Source organism: Cetorhinus maximus, chromosome 4 (genome assembly GCF_964194155.1).
Source record: "Cetorhinus maximus chromosome 4, sCetMax3.hap1.1, whole genome shotgun sequence".
Lineage (NCBI taxonomy): Eukaryota > Metazoa > Chordata > Chondrichthyes > Lamniformes > Cetorhinidae > Cetorhinus > Cetorhinus maximus.
The window spans coordinates 174154746-174168916 of record NC_135882.1 but is presented as its reverse complement, the minus strand read 5'-3'; the positions used below and the strand labels follow the sequence as shown (position 1 = coordinate 174168916).

Below are 14171 nucleotides of genomic sequence, written 5' to 3'. Positions count from 1 at the left end.
ACCTAGAGTCTCTCTCGATGGTTGGCTATCTTTTCTGATGTACAGTCAGCTTCCGTGAAAAATATCATCTTGTAACAACACAGCACCAATACCCAAATCACTTGCATCAATTGCCAACTTGAACTGCTTGGCATAATTAGGTACTGCCAAAACTGGTGTAGTAGTCAACACAGCTTTTAAACTATCAAATGCATTCTGACCCTCCTGTGCCCATTGAAATTTCTTGTTCTTTTTTAGTTAAATGGAGTAACCATGCTGCTAAAATTTGGTACAAAACCCACTCATGCCCAGAAATCTCAAAATTTCCAGTTTTGTAGGCACTGGGAAATTCATGATGGCTTTTACTTTCTCATCTCTTGGAGCCACCTGACCATGTCCAATGGTATGGCCTAGATATGTAACTTGCACTTTTGCAAAAACACTCTTCACCAAGTTAACCACCAAATTAGCTTCTTGCAGTAATCAAACAGTTCTTTCATATGATGTAAATACACCTCCCACGTTTGACTGAAAACTACCAAGTCATCAATATAAACAGCGCAATTGCTCAATCCTGCAATTACTTTGTCAGTCTTTGAAATGTCGCTGGTGCATTCTTGTTACCAAATGGCATAACTTTAAACTGACACAGTCCATCTGGCGTTACCAAAGCCAATATCTCTTTTGCTCTTTCCGATCAGGGTACTTACCAATATCCTCGCAGCTAGTCAGTCTTTGTGATAAACTCTGCCTGTCCTGCTTTCTCAATACAACCTTCCAACCGTGGAATAGGATATGAATCTGCTTTTGTCACTGCTTAATCGCTCTTTGATAATCCACACACCGTCTTAGTGTTCCATCTGGTTTCGGCACCATCACAATAGGTGAACTCCAGTTACTGCAGCTAGACTGCGTGATGTCATTTCTGAAGCATGAATTCAATTTTTTTCTACATGAGCTAACTTTACTGGATTTAATCTATACGGATGTTGCCTTATTGAAAGTGAATCTCCCACATGCACGTCTTGTGTAGCTAAATATGTTTTCCCCAGCTCATTCCCACAAACAGCTTTGTGTGATTGCAATAGCTTTTCCAAATCATTTTGACACTTGCCTAGAAGGTAACTCCAATATTACATTTAAATTTTTAAGTACCTCCTCATTGTCCAACTTGATTAGAGGAAAATCAATTTCAGAATCCTTCATTTCTACCTCTTTCTCTTTATCTACCACCACTAATACCTACTTTTGGTTATCTTCCCTGTCCAATTACTTTTTAAGCATATTTACATGACACACCCTCTGCTTCTTTCTTTTATCTGGGGTGTTTATTAAATTTACTTCACTCAGTCTCTTTTCAGTCCTGTAAGGCCCACTAAACCTTGCCTTTAATGGTTCACCTGACACTGGTAACAAAACTAACACCTTATCCCCAGCAACGAAACTACAAGCTTTTGCCCTCATATCTGTCTTTGACTTCATCACCTGCTGTGATATCTTTAAACATTCCCTAGCTCACTCTCATGCCATGTTCAATCTTTCTCGGAATTTTGACACACAATCCGGGAGAGTAATTCCTGAACTCTGACCCACTAGCTTCTCCTGAATCAAGTTCAGTGGTCCCCTTACTTCACGACCATTGACTAATTCAAAAGGACTAAACCCTGTCGATTCATTAGGGGCATCCCTAATAGCAAATCGCAAGAATGGAATCATCCGATCCCAGTCCTGTGGGTATTATTGACTATAAGCCCTCATCATAGTTTTAAAAGTTTTGAAATGCCATCTCTCTAAAGCACCTTGTGATTCAGGGTGATAAGCTGATGACTTAACTGTTTTATTCCCAGGCCCTTCATTACTTCCTATAACAGCTGTGGCATGAAATTCGAACCCTGATCTGGCTGTATTTCTTTTGGTAACCCGTATCTTGTGTAAACGTATATTAAAAAAAAATTGGTCAACTCCTCTACAATTCTCTGCTATAATATTTTGTGAAGGTATCACTTCCGGAAACCTAGTAGACACATCCATGATTGTCAGCAAGTACTGATTTCCTCTTGGTCTTTGGAAGGGGCCCTACACAATCAGTCAGGCTGGTAAAAGGTTCCTCAAATGCTTGAATCGGAATTAAAGGTACAGGTTTAATCACTGCTTGAGGTTTTCCTGTCATGTGACATGTGTGACATGATCTACAGAATTTGACTGTATCTTTATGCAGTCCCGGCTAATAAAAATGTTTTTGTAGTTTCGCCTGAGTTTTTCTAATTCCTAAATGTCTAGCTATTGGAATTTCATGAGCTGCTCTCAATATTTCTTTTCTGTATCCAGATGGTATAATTATTTGATGTGTTACTGCCCATTTCTCACCTGCTGGAAAAAGAGGCAGCCTCCATTTCCTCATTAACACATTTACTTTTAAGGTAATAACATTCTGGAATCCATTCTGCCTCTGTTTCTGAATGAGCTTTACTGATATAACTTATTTATCTGTGAATCCTTTTGTTGTAACTCTACCAATTTCACTGAGCTAAACATTTCTCTGCCTCATTCTTTTCAACCATGTCTTCCTGCACAATATTTTCAAGGACAGATCCAGCTAACTGGATGTCAGCATCCTTCCCCTGCCTTTTGGTTTCCTATTCCTCCTGTTTCAACCTGTGAGTTTGTGACCTTGTTACTACACAACCTGGAAACAATTCAGGATGTTCTTTCTGCAACACCCCTGTTGAATGCATCTCCACAGGTTGCTCAGCTACAGTAGACATCACCAATATCTGTGACCCAGCTATATCATTACCCAAGATAAATTGAACCACTGCAATAAGCAATTTTTCCACTACTCCCAATCATCACCTCACCTGTTTTCAACTTACTCTTTAAATTTACCTTCCACAGTGGAATAGATTTAGTATCTCCATGAATTCCATGTATTACCGCTCTTTCCTGCAATTCTTTCCTGCAATACTCCCCTGGACAACAAATAGCATTATCTTATAACATTAAGGACTGACTGGCCCCTATTTCCCTTAAAAATTTTAACATCTTTGCCTGTTCCACCCTGTATACATGGAAAGACTTTCCCTTCACACGCAAAATCTTTAAACATTTCTGTAACCTGCCCTTCAGATCCCCCTTGGGTAAATTGTGAACACATTCCCAATTCTTTACCTACCACTGAGTCTTCCAGCTTCACCAGTACACAAACCACTGGTTTGTCTTGCCCTTGGATCTCCGAGCACACAGTACTCCCATTTCCAGAACTTTTCTGCGTTCCAACTTCTGCAATAGGTGTTTTCCCTGTAACCTCCAACACATTGACTTCATGTGCCTCACATTACAGTGAAAACATTTAAGTCTTTTGAGTGTCACTTCTTCTCTCAGCACCTTCCTTTCTGGTCTGAGGAGAAACTTCCTGAAAATTTCCGACTGCTCCACTTCCCTGACTAACTGCCTTCCTTTCACCTTCCCTCTTTCTATCCTAGGATTTAAAAGGGCGACGGAAAAAAGATTTTGACCTATGGCCTAGCTCATAACCATCAGCTATCTCTGCTGCTTGCCTAGCTGTTTTAACCCTCTGTTCTTCCACATGAGTTCTCACTGCTGAAGGAATTGAATCTTTAAATTCTTTCAAAAGAATTACTTCTCGAAGAGCTGCATAAGTTGTCTCTACCTTTTAATGCCTGTATCCACTGGTCAAAATTACTTTGCTTTACTCTCTCAAACTCAATATATGTCTGACCAGGTTGTTTCCTTGCATTCCAAAATTTCTGCCTGTACACCTCAGGAACCAACTCATATGCACTCTATAGCCTTTTTACTGCTTCATAATCCGCCGATACTCCCTGTGACAGTGATGCATATACCTGGAGCTCTACCAACCAACCTAGACTGTAAAAGCAATGCCCAGGTTTCTTGTGGCCATTCCATTTGCTCAGCTATCTCCTCAAACGAAATAAAGAATGCCTCTATATCCCTTTCCTCAAACTTCAGAAGATCGTGCACATATTTAAACATTTCCCCACTGCGCTTTAGGTTAAAGGTGGCTGTTTCCATATCAGAACCATCCTCAGCCTTTTAAGCTGATATTCCCTTCCTTTTTCCTTTTCTCTTTTCCTCTATTGCTAACTTCTCCCTCTAGAGGTCAAGTTTTCTCATTTCTATCTCTCTTTGAAATGCTCTCTTTCCTTTTCCTTTTCCTCTAGCCTTCTAAATTGCAATTCCTTTTCCTTTTCTTTTGCCTCTAATTCAAGTTTTTTTTCGTTTGCAGCTGAAGTCTCACTACCTCCAGCTGTGACTCACTAGTTTCAGGTATCCCTTCCAATTTCAAATGCTGTGCTATTATTTCAACTATGTCCGCTTTCTCGGCCTCCTGTGGTTAATCCCAGCTGCAACCTGTCTGCCAATTCTGTTAACTGTGCCTTAGTTACTTTTTGTAAATCAATCAGGTTTACATCATCTACTCCCTGAAAAGTCTTAGCTATGGATAAAACCATATTTTCAGTCGAAACCACTTTTAAAATCTCTCAACACTAACTCTTGAGTTCAATGTTCTTCTCATAATTGTAGCCTTAAAGTTTACCAACTCCAAGCCAATCAAAGAATTAAAAATCCAGCAAAGAAGGCTGTGTGAGGGCTGTTCAATGGGATTAGCGGAATAATATTTCGGCACAGACTAGAAGGGCCGAATGGCCTGTTTTCTGTGCTGTAGTGTTCTATGGTTCTAAAGAGCCCCCAGTTTTGTTGTGATATGGCAGGTGGTATTTGCCCGGCTGACCAAAACCATGAGGGAAATTTGGCCACGCGATCACAACGATTTTAGAATTTGTATTTATTACGAGAAGGCTTGTGCACTGAAGTCAGAAGTAATGAGTCCACTGCCACCATTAGCGATTTTAAAGATTAAATTAACACACTTATTAACAAATGAAAAAAACAAATGCAAAACTACAGTTCACAAAATTTTTATTTAACCAGACTCCCAACTTTACACCCCCTTTAAGGCAACAGTCCAAATAGATTCCAAATTTATAAAGTCATCCAGTAATATTACCACAAGCACCCCCTTGACAATGGACTTCCAAAAGCTTTTAACACAACTTTGGTTACTGGAATAGCAAACTTCTTCAGCGTGGCTAGAGGCTTTTCAAGTCTTTCACACAGTCGTCTTTCAAGATCTCATGTGGCCACACCTCTCACAGCCTTCCATCCTTCTTTAAATATATTTCTCCCTTTTTGATCTGTAAATCCCATTGTTTTAGCTTGCCTTTAGAAGCTACTTTTCCTAGAATATAAAATCTTTCATGTTATCATTACGGCCAGCACTTTTGGGGAAAAGTCAACATAATCACTTTGCCTTATCTTGTCAGTTGTGAACATTTTTCCTGCCCTTTTTGAAAATCAAATACTTCTCCATGTATCTAAAAATGCAGATTTCATTCACACTGTCTCTGCTGAGATATCACTCTCTTACTCATCTCCATTTCAATTGCCTGTTTTACACCTCACTTCTTTTGCTAATATAGCCATTAGTCTAACCATCTATAGTTTAACTAAATTAGTGCCTCACTCTCACACTGACACACACACTCTCTCACTTGCCTGCTTTAAAGTATCCCACAGTAATATTAAGAAAAATATGACAGTTCCTTGACAGTGGAGGGAGTGAATGTTGAAGGTGATGATGGGGTGCCAAGCAAGTGGGCTGCTTTTCTTGGATGGTGTTGAGCTTCAGTGTTGTTGGATCTGCACTGATCCAGGCAAGTGGAGAGTATTCCATCACACTCCTGACTTATGCCTTGGACAGATTTGAGGAGTCAGGAAGTGAGTTACTCTCTGCAGAATCCTCAGCCTCTGACCTGCTGTTTAGTGGTAACCTGCCAGGATATTGATAGTGGCGGATTCAGCAGTGATAATGCCATTGAATGTCAAGATGAGATGGTTAGATTGTCTTGTTGGAGATGTCCATTGCCTGCCATTTGTCTTGGCGTGAATGTTACTTGCCACTTATCAGCCCAAGCCTGAATGTTGTCCAGCTCTTGCTGCATATGAACTGCTTCAGCATTTGAGGAGTCGCAAATGGTGCTGAACATTGTACAATTATCATTGAACATCCTCACTTCTGATTTTATGATGGAAGGAAGCAGCTGAAGATGGTTGGGCCGAGGACACTACCATGAGGAGCTTCCGCAGCGATGTCTTGGAGCTAAGATGACTGACCTCCAACAACCACAACCATCTTTCTTTGTGTTACGTATGACTCCAACCAATGGAGAGTTCCCTTCCCCCATCCCCTCCGATTCCCATTAACTCCAGTTTTGCCAGGGCTCCTAGATGCCACATTCTGTCAAATGCTGCCTTGATACCAAGGGCAGTCACACTCACCTCACCTCTGGAATTCAGCTCTGGTCTATATTTGGACCTAGGCTGTAATGAGGTCAGGAGTTGTGGCCCTGGCAGAACCCAAACTGAGCATCATTAAGTGGGATTTGCTGAATAAGTGCTGCTTGTTGACCCCTTCTATCAGTTTGCTGATGATCAAGAGTAAACTGATGGAGTGGTAATTGGTTGGGTTTGTCTTCCTTTTTGTGAACCAACAGTCACTGTTAAAATGTGTCAGTTTATACATAGCAAACTTCCAGAAACAGCAGTGTGATAATGACCTGATAACCTGTTTTTTGTGATGATGATTGAGGGATAAGTAACATTCGTGCCACACAAGTGCCAGGCAATGGCCATTTCCGACAAGAGAATTTAACCATTGCCCCTTGACATTCAATGGCACTACCACCACTGAATCCCTTACCATTGACCAGAAACTGAATTACATTAGCTCTATACATACTGTGGCTACAAGAGCAGGTCAGAGGCTAGGAATCCTGCAGTGAGTATCTCACCTCCCGACTCCCCAAAGCCTGTCCACCATCTACAAGGCACAAGTCAGGAGTGTGATGGAATACTCCCCACTTGCCTGGATGAGTGCAGCTCCCACAACACTCATTAAGCTTGACACCACCCAGGACAAAGCAATCCCGCTTGATTGGCACCACATCCACAAACATTCACTCCCTCCACCACCGACGCACAGTAGCAGCAGTGTGTACCATCTACAAGATATACTGCAGAAACTCACCAAGGCTCCTTCGACAGCACCTTTGAAACCCACGACCACTACCATCTAGAAGGACAAGGGCAGCAGATAGATGGGAACACCACCACCTGGAAGTCCCTCTCCAAGTCACTCACCATCCTGACATGGAAATATATCGCCGTTCCTTCACTGTCGCTGGGTCAAAATCCTGGAACTCCTTTCCTAATAGCACTGTGGGTGTACCTACACCATATGGACTGCAGTGGTTCAAGGAGGTAGCTCACTGCCTTTTCAAGGGCACTTAGGGATGGGTAATGCTGGCCTAGCCAGCGAAGCCCTCATCCCATAAATGATATTTAAATAAATATTGGCCAGGTGATCAAGGAGAACTTTACCGCTCCTCTTCGGAATAGTGCCATGGACTCTATTGCATCTGTTTGAGAGGGCTCTAAGGCCAGGCCTCGATTACAACATTTTATCTGAAAGACGGCACCTCCAGCAGTGCAGTGCTCCCTCAGTGCTAACATCAAATATCAGCCTTGATTTTTATGCTCATCACCTGGAGTGGGACTTGAACCAACAGCCTTCTAACTCAGACAAGAGTATGATCAGTTGAGCCACGACCGATGTTAAGTCGGCTGAGTGAATATTCTGCCACAGGGGAGGCAAGTGAAGTTAGATGCTTTGGCATAGCAGTCTAAACTGTGCCCCCAGATCTCTTTCAACTTCAGTGTCCCATTTTGACACCATTCACTGTGTGTCCACTTAGTTCCTTTGCAGAAGATGTCATGCTTGTGCATGTTGCATTTCATCTGATTGTGTCAGTCATGACTCAGTGGTTAGCATTCTTGTTTCTGAATCAGAATGTTGCAAGTTCAAGTCCAGCTCCAGAAACCTGAGCACAAAAAAAAACACCTGATAGCTCAGTGCCGTATTGAGGAAGAGCTGCACAATTTAAGGAGATGATGGCACCAGGTGGAGACTGAAGAAAGGCAGAGAGGTTCAGTGCCCAGTGTCTTGGCCAATATTTATTCCTCAATCAACATCAGTTTTTAAAAAAAAACTGGTTGCTGCATTTCTTGCATTACAACAGTGAATATAATTCATTGGCTGTACATGCTGAGGTCATTAAAGTGCTCTGTAAATGCAAGAATTGCTGAAGAGACATGCTGTTGAAACTTTTCATCCTGCACTCATCAGGGCAGGCACGAGAATGCCAAATTTCAAAGGGCGCAACAGTTTACACTGCATGTGAAAAGGTGCTGATTGGTTGGCAAGTTGATTGTGGTCAAAGCGTCGCCATGGGGAATACACTAGGGAGCTATTGTCTCCCAGGCTTTTGTTTAATTCAGGAATTAATATTTTTTTTAAAAAACACCATTCTATTCTGTGTCATTCACATGGTTCTCCACTTTCCTCAACGATGAGTAAGCTGTGACTATGTGCTTTCCGGTCTGCATCTTTGTCCACGGTACTCTCTCAAGACTTTATATGTAACCTGTTTCCTTCTGGATTATTAGACTGTGCTTGGTAACTGTTCATTATTCTAATCTGCTGAGGACATTTAGAGGCTTTCTTACTATTTTATTTCCATCTTCAGTCTTATTGAGTATCCCCATTTAGCTGGTTTCACCAATATGTGTCTCCTTTTTGACAACCCATTCCCTGGTAGCACTGCTGTCCATCTCTGCTTTCCAATGGCTCTAATTATTATTATTATTATTTTTAAAATTCATCCACGGGATGTGGGCCAGCATTTATCACCCACCCTTAGTTGCCCTTGAGAAGGTGGTGGTAAGCTGCCGCCTTGAACTGCTGCAGTCCATGTGATGTAAGTACACCCACGGTGCTGTTAAGGGAGTTCCAGGATTTCACCCAGAATTTAAAATTATGATGCCTGGTTACTGACCATTGGCAAGGGGAGATAGTTTCCTGGAAGTGTGCGCAGTGCAGATTTCACCAGAATTTTAGGAGCAGAGGTAAGTGTGACTGCCTTTGACACCATTTGACAGAGTGTGGCATCAAGGAGCCCTAAAACTGGAGTCAATGGGAATCATGGGGAAAACTCCCTGCTGGTTGGAGTCATACCTAGCACAAAGGAAGATGGTTGTGGTTGTTGGAGGTCAGTCATCTCAGCTCCAGGACATCACTGCAGGAGTTTGTCAGGGTAGTGTCCTCGGCACAATCATCTTCAGCTGCCTCATCAATGACCTTCCTTCCGTCATAAGGTCAGAAGTGGGGATGTTCCCTGATGATTGCGCAATATTCAGCACCATTCGCAACTCCTCAGATACTGAAGCAGTCCATGTCCAAATGCAACAAGACCTGGACAATATCCAGGCTTGGGCTGACAAGTGGCAAGTAACATTCGTGCCACACAAATGTCAGGCAATGACCATCTCCAACAAGAGAGAATCTAACTATCGCCCCTTGATGTTCAATGGCATTACCATCACTGAATTCCCCCAGTATCAACAGCCTGAGGGTTACCATTGACCAGAAACTGAACTGGACTATCCAAGAGCAGAAGTCAGAGGCTAGGAATCATGGGACTAGTAACTCAACTCCTGACTCCCCAAAGCCTGTCCTCCACCCACATGACGCAAGTTAGGAGTGTGACAGAATACTCCCAGTTGCCTGGATGAGTGTGGCTCCCACAACACTCAAGCTGGACATCGTCCAGGACAAAGCAGCCCGCTTGATTGGCACCACATCCACAAGCATTCACCCATTCCACCACCGATGCACAGTGGCAGCAGTATGTACCATCTACAAGATGCACTGCAGGAATTCACGAACGCTCCTTAGACAGCACCTTCCAAACCCATGACCTCTACCACCTGAAATGGCAAGGGCAGCAGATAGATGGGAACACCACCCTCTGGAGGTTCCCCTCCAAGTAACTCACCATCCTGACTTTGAAATATATCGGCCGTTCCTTCACTGTCACTGGATCAAAATCCTGGAGCTCCCTAACAGCACTGTGGGTGTACCTACACCACATGGACTGCAGTGGTTCAAGAAGGCAGCTCACCACCACCTTCTCAAGGGCAACTAGGGATGGGCAATAAATGCTGGCCTAGCCAGCGAAGCCCACATCCTGTAAATGAATTAATTTTAAAAAAGGAACATGCCATTCAGCCCTTTGAACCTGCTCAACCATTCAGCCAGATCATGGTTGATCTTGTTGTGGTCTGAACTCCACTTCCATAACTCTTGACTGTCAAAAATCTGTCTAACTCAGACTTGAATAAATTCAATGAGCTAGCCTCTACTGTTTTCTGGAGAAGAGAATTCCACAGACTAATGAACCTCAGAAAAAAAATGTTCTCCTCCTCTCCGTCTTAAATGGTAGACCTTCATATTCTTAAACTGTGCCCCTTGGTTCTCGCCTCTCCCACAAGTGGAGGCATCCTGAATCTACCCTATCAAACCCCCTCAGGATCTTATATGTTTCAATTAGATCGCACCTCATTGTTCTAAACTCCAATGCGTAAAGGCCCAACCTATTCAACCTTTTTCATAACATAAGCCCTTCGTCCCAGGAATTGAGTCCAATAAACTTTCTGTGAACTACTTTGAGTGCATAAGGAGACTAAAACTGTACACAGTATTCCAGATGTGGCCTCACCAAGCCTCTGTATAGCTGCAGTAAGACTTCCCTAATTTTATATTCCATTCCACTTGCAATAAATGCCAACATTCTATTTGCCTTCCTAACCACTTGCGGTACCTGCAGACTAACCTTTTTGATTCATGTACCAGGACACCCAGATCCCTCTGTACCACCAAGTTCTGCAATCTGTCTCCATTTAAAGTGTAACGCTTTTGGGTCTAAAAGGCTTAAATTATGAGGAAAGGTTGCATAAACTTGACTTGTATTCACTTGCACATTGAAAAGGGGTGATTTAATTGAGGTCTTTTAAGATGATTTAAAGGGAAGGACGAGGTTGATAGAGACATTATTTCTTCTGCTGGGGGAACCCAGAGCAAGAGTGGCACAAGACTTTTGAGTCTTTTGTCAAGTATTCTCTTTCTTCAATTTGTCTTAATGCTGTCGTATGTAATTCCTTTTCTTTGTGTAGGAAACTTTGGAAAATGTGAAGAAATGCAAGAACTTCCTTGCAACGTTAATTAAACTGGCTTCCAGTGGATCCCACTCACCACAAATGTCTGGTAACGTGAAGACTTTAGTGCAGAAATTACTGGTAAGATTAGTTTCTCTTTAACATTATGTATGTCTGCTTTTTTTGATAACTTTTCAACAGATAAGTAATTTGAATATTGCTGAAAGGAGGGACATGTTGCTGAAGCTTTCCATCTTGTACTCATCAGGGCAAACACACAAGAATGCCGAATTTTGTAACGCGCCTCATTTACGCTGGCTAGAAGCAGGATACATTTGTATGCCGGGATCTAATTTCAGTAAACGAAAGTAATACGCTCAAGCCTTGTACCTGTTTTGAATCACCCAGGAGCTTGCAGAGCCTATAGTTCCCTGTTTGGCCAGGGTGTTGTCATGGAGAAACAACCAGAGTTGATTTGCCAACCAATCAGCACCTTTTTCCCCCTGTAGTATAAATTGTTGTGATAGTTTGAAAAGCTTTGGCAGTATGTCTCTTATCGAATTGAATGGGACTGTGGGACATAAGTTTTGTGTGTCTCTGTGCGCGTGTATCTTGCACACCCTCACCCATATGTGGGCAAGTTGTTGGTGCTTTTGCGCAAAAGCCGTGTTTCAGTGGGGCTTGCAGTACCCACTGAGCAATTGCTTATTCTCTAACAGAGCAATGTAACTTCATTGTACTTTGGAGCTCTACCACGTTCGTAGACGTAGGTGGAAATAAAGATATGTAGCAGGGCAAATAAATTATGTTAATGAGGAGTTAGTTTTCCTGGTGGTACTCCTTTAGGAGGTGACCCTGTATCCAGATTGCAGTCTCGAAGGCATGGAGGCAAATTCTTGATTTCAGTGTGATTTTGAAGATTAAGCAGACCTGGCAGGATTGAAATGAAATTTTTTTGCCTATTACGCCAAGCTTGGGAACAACAACTTATATTCATTATAGCACCTTTATTGTAATAAAATGTCCCACGACGCATACAGGGTCTTTATAAAACACAGTGTGACACCAAGCCACTTAGTGATATTGGGTCACATGACCAGAAGCTTGGTCGAAGAGTTGGGCTTTGAGGAGAGCGCCTTAAAGGAAAAAAGTGAGGTAAAGAAGCTTAGAGGAAATTCCAGCGCTTGAGGCATGACCGTCCATGGTGGAGCAATAAAAATCAGGGGTGCACAAGAGGCCAGAATTACAGGAGCACAGAGATCTCGGAGGGTTGTGGGGCTGGGGTTATGTACAGAGATATGGAGGAGGTGTGAGGCCTTGGGATATGAAAACTAGGATGAGAATTTTTTATTTTAAAAACAGGTCCAGTGGCAAAAGAGCCAGTGAGATATTTTTGTGCAGGAAAACTGATGTAGGCTATTGACAAAAGTATCTAACAAATCTATCGATTATTGCTGAAAAAAAGAGACATGTTGAAGCTTTTCATCTTGTCTTCATCAGGACACTTCACAAGAATACCAGTACAAGGGGGAAAACAACAATTTACACTGTATGTGAAGAGAGTGCTGATTGGAATCCAATTGGCAGAGGCGTTACCATGGAATATGCACCCGTGATAGTGACTGACAGTTAACTGTCAGGCATTGTTTGAAATTTAAACCAGGTAGTTTGACGCTGATTGGCCAAGGCATTGCCCTGAGGAATGAGTCAGCGAATGGCTGTCACTTATTTTGTTTAGCTGAAACAGGTGCAATGTGTTCTTTCTGCCTGCAAAGAACAGGTCCCTGTATATTAATATGTAGCTTCCAGTGCATGCAACTACACCATACTGCATGCCCGACTGGCTATCTTAAATTGGTTGTCAGCGTAATTGTTAGCACACTGAGGATTATTTAGCAAATGTCATCCAAATGTGGAATCACATCTAATGTTGGACAGTGTGTTTTGAGTTTTGCAAGCACGGGCTGGTTGGGTATGGCCTGTACCTGACCCATTATGAACAGCAGCTGGGACATGCCGTTTGACATGATCTGCCTGTCTTTGGGGCGTACGACCTACATGCCTAGCATCACACTGGCACTGAAATTCATATACCGCGTTACTCATTTGTGTGATAAGCACACTGTCTTTTTGGCTTGATGGCAGCAGCCTGTTAGTGGCGAATACCACTCATTGCTACTGCGTAGTAGCAGTGTGAAACAGCTAGTCTCACTTGTTGCTCAAATTTTTGACATATCATGCAAACTCATGAATGGCCTAAGGCCGTCACGTTCAGTCCTGAAAAGTGCCCAGTCTACCTCACCTTGCCCTTCCAGGGTAATCTATCTCAAACATTTGGCCGTTCAACTCAAACAGCATGTCCCAGCCTGTTCACAATGGCACAGACTGTATCCAACCAGCCTGGGCTTGCAAAACCCGAAAGACAGTGTCTGACATTAGATGTGATTCCACGATTGAGCAACATTTGCTAAATAGTCCTCAACGTGCTAAGAATTACACTGGCAACCAATTTAAGATTCAGTCGGGCTTGCAGTGTGGCACATTTGTGTGAAGTGGAAGCCACATATATTAATTCACAGGGCCCTGTTCTTTGCAGATAGAAAGAACATGTACATACATTGCGCCTGTTTCAGCGAAACAAAATAAGTGACAGCCATTCGCTGACTCATTAGTCAAGGCATTGCCCTGAGGAATTCAGGGTCAAGCTGTCCGGGTTTAAATTTCAGACAGTGCTTGACAGTTAACTGTCAGTCATCATCAGTGGTGCATTCTCCATGGCAACGCATCTGCCAATCAGTCTACTTGTCGACCAGTCAGCACTCTCTTCACATACAGTATAAATTATTTTCCTCTCGTATTAGTATTCTTGTAAAGTGTCCTGATGAGTGCAAGATGAAAAGCTTTGACGTCTCTTTTTTTTAAGCAATACTCCAGTTCTGTGCTACCAACCGACTAATTCTATCAATCTTGGTTTTAAAGTTTTCCATTAACCTAGCCATGAACCTTCCATGTTGAGAGTAGCAATTTTTAAAAAAATG

At 42.5% G+C, this 14171-nt stretch overlaps 1 protein-coding gene across 4 annotated transcripts in view; it reads left to right on the top strand.

The window, feature by feature from the left end:
- Positions 1-14171, top strand: part of LOC144680043 (transcription initiation factor TFIID subunit 4-like) — a 160453-nt gene that overhangs the window by 15945 nt on the left and 130337 nt on the right. For 3 of the 4 annotated variants that reach the window (XM_078541154.1, XM_078541153.1, XM_078541156.1), the window contains exon 5: positions 11152-11274. The exons of the other annotated variant lie outside the window; for it this stretch is intronic. In XM_078541154.1, coding sequence (XP_078397280.1) covers positions 11152-11274 — 123 coding nt within the window. The remainder of the gene's footprint in view (positions 1-11151; positions 11275-14171) is intronic. 4 annotated transcript variants of the gene reach the window in all.